Raw genomic sequence first — 7,874 nt, forward strand, 5'->3', positions numbered from 1 at the left:
ATTTACAGAGAGATGAGGGGAGCCCTTCTTCTGCTCTGCAGAACTCAGCTGTTCGCCCACGAATGTTGCTGAGCAGTTCCAAGAGATCACAGGGATCAGCCATATTTACATGAGAACTCATTAAGGCAAAGGAAAATTAAATCTTTTCACCTTTTAAAAGTGTGCCCCACAAAGTCTCCTAGGAAATGACAGAAAGCCGTTAGTGCACTTCCTAAAGGAACACACCAAATATTGTGCAGAAACAGAACTCCCATTAAAGTCTCTTATTGCTTCTGCTTTGGCTGGTGGCACTAACCCCACTTCCCATCCCATGAAAGAAGAACATCTGGCTTTGTGGCTTCCTTTTCTTCATTCACTCTTTAGCCGTATCTTGCAAAAAGACCAGAATCTCAGTTTCCTTTGAATTTTAGATGGAAATAGATCACAAAACCCTTGATCTGAGCCAGTGTCTACAGATCTGGCTTCAGAGCCAAAGCCCAACAGCAGTGGCTATAGAAACATATTGCAAAACTGACCACAGTCTCTATGAACCAAATTTTAACCACACCTCTACTAAAGCCAGGTCTGCTCAGGAGGGCAGTTCCAGTTGTAACTACTCCCCATTTGATTTTTCTAGTCAGAAAAAAACCATCCATACATTTGTGGTCATCTGTGATTTTCCTGAGATTAATTTTCAGTTCCTAGATTTGAACAGAATTATCACCATTTCTTCAAATTCATAGAACAACGATGATTAAGAGGGCACCCTTGCAAATCTGAGCCTTCCATGGCCTTGGGGTGAGAAACTGGGCACAAGTCCTTCCTGGTGACATTGTGACTGGGTGACAACCCAGTTCACTTGTTTTGCTGTAATTCCCAGGAGAAAAAGGCTCTCACCATGTCTTTATGCCATCCTGCAATTAGTCAATGTTACCCTGTGGTTAGTCACCAAATGGCACCCTTGGCATAGAAAATTACATGGGTGCTGACTCCGCTAACTTACGTTTTGCCAGATGAGTCTCCCACTCCACAGTGTGGCCCTGCTTCCTTTTAGGATCATGTTTTAAGAGCCTTAAGTGTTTCTCTTCTTTCCCGACAGGAACACAGACAGGCAACATCTCCATACAGTGGTGCTTTTCCATGGACAAGGAAATCTAACCTTGATTACTTAGCATTGGATTTTAATTCTGCTTCCCCATCCCCTGTACAGAAGGTATGAGACATCTGAAAAACCCCACGGCCTCCTGTCTTTTTGTCTGTTGGGAGGAAAACAAGATTGAGATTCACACTCTGTTAGGTGCCCTAGGTGCCATGATGAAGTCAGTTGTGTTTCCAGCTGACTACATTTGTGGCAGGTTCAAGATTAATGTAATAAAAGCACTATTAGGGTGATAACAAGGTGTCCTTAGCGTGACTCACGGGGTCATTAACACAAGCAGAGGGCAAGAGGCTGTGCTGGGATGTGCAGCCATGAGGGCTTGTGGACAAGCTGCTTAGTGCTTGCAGGATCTCGGCGTTCTCTTTCATTTTCATCAAGTCTCCACAAACCCTTTCCTACTATTTTTCCCCCCAGTCTCTCTGCCATAACAAGTTACAGCCCATGATAAGTTCACAAGGTGAAACTGTACCATCTCTTGTAACATGGCAAAATGTACATCCTTATTCTTGCATCACCAAAGGCATTTCAATTTCCTTAGCCATGCTGAGAAAATACATTTCTTCTTCCAAAGAGCTTATAACCTGTCCAGGAGGTGGGTAGGTACCACTGCAAAGTGATGAGCTGTGGTTACTTTGGGCCATTTTACATCATTTTCCCAATCAGGTAATACTTCTAGATGCAAAAGTCTACTAAAGTTCCTTATTTAACCCCCCTCCCCCTGTAGTTAAAATGCAGTGAGGTTATCCCTGCAGCAGGATCACTCAGATGAGAAGGGAATGATTGTCTGCATGGAAATAGCCAGAACAGCATGTTTCCCTTGCTTGCTGTGCTGGGCTGAGTGACAGGGTGACAGATGGATAATTATAGCTAAAGCAGGCTGTAAAGCAATGCTTTTGTCAGCTGATGTCACTGTGAGCTTCAAGGTGAAGTGAAGCAATCAAGGAACAAGGGAAAGGGAAAACAGAAAATCAAGACAAGTTTCACTAGCATCCCTTTTCAACCCTAAAATTGATATGTTGGTTTTAACTTTCTCCCACAGAAACCATTTCTCTCTGAAGAGCAGAGAGTGGACTATGTCCAGGTAGATGAACAGAAGACTCAAGCTTTACAGAACACTAAGCAGGAATGGACAGATGAGAGGCAATCAAAAGTCTAAAGGAAGATGATCTGGGATCTGGAGAAGGTGTTTGTTTTTTTTGCACTGGAACCACAATGTTAATGAAGCAGCTATCACAGTAGAGTTCAAAGGCAGAGAGAGTTGTGAGATGCTATGCTCTGTAGAGGAATGGCATTTTTAATGGAAACCTTTGATTTCAGCTGGAAATAGTATGTTGAATGAGTGAGTGGTTCACTGATGATTAAGTAATGCATTACCCTTTTTACTGCCCCTACCAGTAAGCTACATGGTACCATTTTCTGGCATGATTCTGCAACGAGTCATACACTTAATGTTAACAAATCCACTACATGTTGCATTAATCTAGTTAGTCCTGCCTTCTCCCTCTGTTACATAATTCCTAGTTGCTAAAGCTATTTTTTGATATTCCTACAAATACTGCAAGGTGCTCAGAGTGCTTTTACGGCAGTGGGCATCTGACAGGTATTGGTGACTAATCAACTAAGGGCTAAAATACTGAAACAATAAAAAGGACTTTTTGAATATACAGTTCTTAAGCAAAGAGAATTTTGGAAAATATTTTTCCCCTGGGTTTAAGGGGTCTGACTCTGAGCTGATGCTGTCAGAAACTCAAAACAGGACTATGTACTGATGGGACTGGAGCTCATGGTCTTTGACCCTCTGGATGACGGTCATCATGTTAAGTTTCTCTCTGTTGTGGCTCATACTTGTTGCCTTTCTGTCTGATCCCTACTGGTGTTTTCTCCCCTATCTTGAGGAGCATCTTCGGCACAGCACAGCACAGCTGCTCCTCTAGCAGGAGGCTGCAGGCACACAGCTCTTGGCTGGCCAAAAAATTGAAAGGGAAGCTGTGAGCCTGTTTCTGCAAGTCTTGGGAAAACTGGCAAAGGATCAAGAATGCTTTCATCTGAACTGCAGAAGAAATGCCATTGGAATTGCTGGTAGCAGCCCTCAAACTGATTGTTTCACTAGACCCACCCTACCCCACACCCCACCCCCAAAAAAAAAAAGAGAATGAGGAAGTGCAGCATTCTCCAAGAGAGGCCAGCAGGCCTGCCAGCATAAAACAATGCGCTTACGCAGCATGAGGACCTCTGGATTCAGGAAGCTTATCTACCTTGGGACTTGTTACAGGCACTATCTCAGGATCACATATGTGTATAGTTTATAACATACTTAACTTAAAAGCTTGGCTGCAAATTTCATCTTAAGGTGGTTTACAGGCACCTGATCCATGGAAGTCCGCAGTACTGCTGGGTGACCCACACTGGATTTGATCACGCAGGCTTTGCTCATGTAAGTCCCACTAGCCATAAGAGGTCTGATCCTGTCAGTACCCACAGACAGCTAAGACCTTGTGCAAGATTTCCTCTTTGACAGTGCCCAGTCCCTGGCCTCCCTTGATGTGCCTGTTGCTGCCACATGTGTTACTGTAATCTGACATCCCAAAAATGCTGATTTACCAAACAGAGGTCGTGGAAATGTCATCGCAGAAACCACTGGCGTTTCAAGGCTCCTGCTTGCTGTCCTTCTTGCACCCATTCTGCTTCAGCCCTGTGAGCCCTCTGGGAGGCTGAGAGACACGTCCAAGTCACACGTCCTGCTGGGAGAGGCAGCGTCGCTGACACAAACACCGTTTTTCTCCTACCTCAAGAGAGCTGAAGTGCTTGCAAGTCTCGCTGCTGCTTTAGCGCAAACACAAAGCTGGGGATCCCTGGTGACCAGGCTCTTATTAGTTTACCCTGTGAGAACAATGAGGTTCACCAGCACCTTTATTGACTCTGGGGCAAACTGGGCACCCAGGCCTGTGGACATAAACTGTCCTGGACTACAGCTGCTCGGGTAAATGGTGTTTATACTGCAGATAGCTGTCCTGCTGTTTCTTTCTACTCTGTTTCCCCCCTTTCCTCTCCTCCCCTCCCCAAAGCTCTAAAATGGAAGTTAATGTTCATAAAAGTTTTGAGAAGAATTCAGATTTCTCCATATAAATCTTGTCTGTCTGGTGCAAAATTTGCCTTGTGAGAACCCAGCTGTTCTGTTTTAAACTGCTTTAGGAGAGCTCTGAGCAACCGTGCCCTGGGTGTGGTACTGCTACAGGGGAAGTGGGTTTGGGGAGAGGCGGCGGAGAACTGCGCCTCTGCAGAGCTGCTGGAGGGGAAGTGAGGAATGGCCACAGTGACGGAGGTGTTTGCCTTCCTGCTCCAAAGAGTTGCCTTGCTTTCAAGGTGTGCTAGTAATACGTGTCGCTGAAAGCTTCTGGTGCATGCTGCAGGACTGAAAGAGTTAAAAGACCAGCTAAGAGGTAGGGGACAAAAAGCACTCACAAAGGACAGGGAAAATTATGCTATGCTGCCACAGACTCCAAATTGCCAAGTGATGGGATGGCAGCCCCCAGTGCAGGTTGCAATAACACACAAATCAGCTCCTGATTGATTGGGAAGTTTCTTATCATGCTGTCAGAAAACCCTGTGAAGTGCAAAACCACCACGTTACTGGAGAGCACTGACTAGCTTGTTGTTCCAGTTTATTGTACAAACATTTAAACTTTGGAAAACCTGGCTAAGGGATTGTTCAGAAGTCTAGGATAGAAAGAGCTCTTTTGGCATTTAGTTTTCCATTAAAAGGACATAAACATATAGCTTGACAGGGTCTGTCCTTGGACCTGAATGGCCTCCGTTCAACTTCATGTATTCCCTGCTTGACCCCAGTGCACTCTTATCCTGATCAGATGCTGCTCACTGGTTCCTAACTTTAGCTTCTAAACTAAAAGCTAGGTTTGGGGGTTATTCCGTTGTTTCATGTAAGGTCTATTTTACCCTCTGCTCCAGGGTCCGTGCCCTGCATTCTTGTGTAAGCACAACACATAAAACAGGAGCAATTAAAAAAATACCCCCCAACAAAGGGTTTGGAAGCAGAGCAGTGCTCCCTCAAGGCTTTTCTTCTTTTGTTTTAGTCAAATTCCACAATACTTTAGAGAAGGAGGATGGTGGGAGAGCGACAAAGGCCAAATCTGCTTGGTGGCCACCCCATCATGAAGGATTTTGGTGTGAATGGAGCCACAGCAGCGCCTGACATCCCCACGGGCTGCCAACCACTGCAGTGCCACTGGAACTTGTAGGTGGGAGAGGAGTGATGTTACAAAGCAAAAAGGAGTCACTGCTTCAGTAAGTCTGTTCTTAAATACTGAACCCTTGGCCAAAGAGGAAGGAAAACCTGTGACAGCACCTGAAAACCGAGTCAGCTTTTGACAGCATCATGTCTGAAGATGTAGTCCAAAACTGTACATTTTGGCCCTGGGGTCAGGCAGGCACACTCCTGGTGGAGTCTGCTTTTTGCTGTGGGTCTGCTCTGTCATTTGTGTGTATTTCTTCAAAAAGTATCATGAGAGCTGATGCAGAGAGAGGCTCTGCACCTAAATGAGCATAGGGTAGCCAGTGGACCCTGAGGAAACCCTTGTCTGCTGGGGAGGGCTGGCATTGCACAGCTCAGGACTTGTAGTGCCTTGTCCAGCAGTGCTGGGGTTTCTCCTTTGAAATGAAGCTCCAAATGAGCAGAAAAGCTTTTCTTTAATTGGAAGTGTCACTCTGTGGAGTTGTCAGATGATGCTCGGTTGCAGGGCAACGTGGAAAAACCCAAGTCAGTCCTGCAGTTGCTGTCAGGGTGATCAGCTGGATTCCCCCACAGCTGGTGAGTGAGCTGGTATGTCAGCACCCCAGCACAAGAGGGAGGAGAGCAGGGTGAGATGGATCTTTTACTGACATTGTCTGTGGCCACTGAATATAGAAACAGCCTGCGTCAAGCACCTGCCTAAATACATCCTAAAGAATCACAAAGAAATCAGTCTGGTCTGAACTTCCTCTGTGGAGCGAGAAGCATTTCAGTGCTTACTGGGAGTTCCACACACTCCCAAGGTCTTTACTGTGTTTGGGTTTAATATGGCCTTATTCTGCAGTCTTTCAGTCATCACACATTTGAGCAAGGCATAGCAGGATCCAAGACTCATTTCCTTTTAGGTCTGAACTGCACTTTCCAGTTATAATTCCTTTCTTGCAGGAGGCAGCATAAAATTCCTTACTGACAGATAGGAATACTTTCCTTGAGAAATCACCATCGAACTCGAGCCCGGTGTTGTCACCCAGCTCTCTTTTGCCAATGGTAGCGCTTTCTCCCTTCCATGTCACTAATTGCATTATAGATGTAGACTTTGGAGTTGCATTCACTTGAATGCTCAGTGGTTTAGGAATTCAAAGCCCATCAGATGCTGTGATGAGAATGAGGCACAGGGCAATGCCTTCCCTTTGTTCCCCTGTTCCGCAAAACTTGCTCAGGTTTTTAAGAAGAAAACAAACAAAAAAAGCCACCAAAACAGCAGACTTTTGCCATGTCAAAGCCAGAATATTTTTTGTTCAAATCAAAAGAAAATTTTGTCTTGTGCAAATGAAGCATTATACGTTTTTTGTATTTGTAAATCTGTGGGGAAGCATTAAACAGTCATCTCTGTTACAAAGGAGTAAGTCATTGATAGAGGGAAGGAGCTCGCCTTCCTCATGTTTCATTGTAATGTTTGTTGTATATATTTGCACATTAAACTGTGTATCTTTTTTCTAATAAATTAATATAAAACGTAGCTGTGATCTTTAATTAATTTGAAACTCAAAGGTACTCATGGGAGAAACTACATATTTCATTTAATGCTTTTTCCATTATCTAAATCTTATTAGGCTGTGACTTGGTCACATAAACTATTTGGATGCACATTCAAACAAATTTGCCGGTGAATGTCATACACCTGCGTGTCAGGAAGAGTGTTTGCAGGTGACTTGAGAAACAAGGGTGAAGTTGTGACCTGGGCTTGTGTCGGCACCTCCTGGGGCAGGTGAAAGGAGGCAGTCCATGGAGCAGAGCTGAGCCAGCCTAGCTGCTACCCAGCAAGGTAGTTTGAGAAATGGTTTATTTGTTGCTTCAGGCAAGTGTCACTTTTGGAACTGCATGCTTTGTAATCCTGGCTGGCTACCCACTGTGGTGAATGGAGGGACCTGTAGTGCTTAGAGAGCTATTGATGGAAACTTGGCTGCCTGGCTCTAGAAGCACAGCCACGTGTAATTCAGATAAGCCTACGCCTGGGGGCTTGATACAAAGGAACTGCATGACATTTGTGTTCAGGCAGGGCAGGTCAGGTAAATAGAAGGTCAGATAAAGCCTGACTGTTGGTTCACGGGCTGCTCCCATGTCCTTTCTCCAGCAGAGAGTGCTCCCTAAGAAAGAGACCTCCCTGTCCTGCACCAGCTCCCAGACCCTCCAAGGTGAGCCAGAGCCACCACTGCCCCTGCCATGATGTCCCATTGTGTCCCCTCCGCAGAGGGGGTTGTCATGGGGTGTCCCAGAGCAGCCTCACAGGCAGGGACTGCCTGGCCCATGGAGCCAGCCCTCCCCAAAGAATGGATCTCTGTGAGTAAACAGTGCTGAAATGAAGCAATACAAAATTCAGGAAGCTCTCAGACTTCTCACGCCTCTGTGCAAAGTACTGTGGTGATTAGATACTAGCAGTAAGGGGGAAAACCTGATGACAAAATGTATGACTGCAAGCACTTGGTAGAG

At 45.4% G+C, this 7,874-nt stretch overlaps 1 protein-coding gene across 3 annotated transcripts in view; it reads left to right on the plus strand.

Annotated features, from left to right (window-relative positions):
- Positions 1–6,903, plus strand: part of GAB3 (GRB2 associated binding protein 3) — a 64,652-nt gene extending 57,749 nt beyond the window's left edge. For 2 of the 3 annotated variants that reach the window (XM_061446120.1, XM_061446121.1), the window contains exons 9-10: positions 1,079–1,192; positions 2,178–6,903. In XM_061446120.1, coding sequence (XP_061302104.1) covers positions 1,079–1,192; positions 2,178–2,294 — 231 coding nt within the window. In that variant the 3' untranslated portion in view covers positions 2,295–6,903. Of the gene's footprint in view, positions 1–1,078; positions 1,193–2,177 lie in introns of those variants that run through there. The other variant, XM_061446122.1, reaches the window with a different exon arrangement.
- The last annotated feature ends 971 nt before the right edge of the window (positions 6,904–7,874 follow it).

This window comes from Pezoporus flaviventris, unplaced genomic scaffold, assembly GCF_033815535.1.
Source record: "Pezoporus flaviventris isolate CSIRO_AGI_PZ_B2104156 unplaced genomic scaffold, CSIRO_AGI_Pfla_v1 ptg000005l, whole genome shotgun sequence".
In the NCBI taxonomy this organism is placed as follows: domain Eukaryota; kingdom Metazoa; phylum Chordata; class Aves; order Psittaciformes; family Psittacidae; genus Pezoporus; species Pezoporus flaviventris.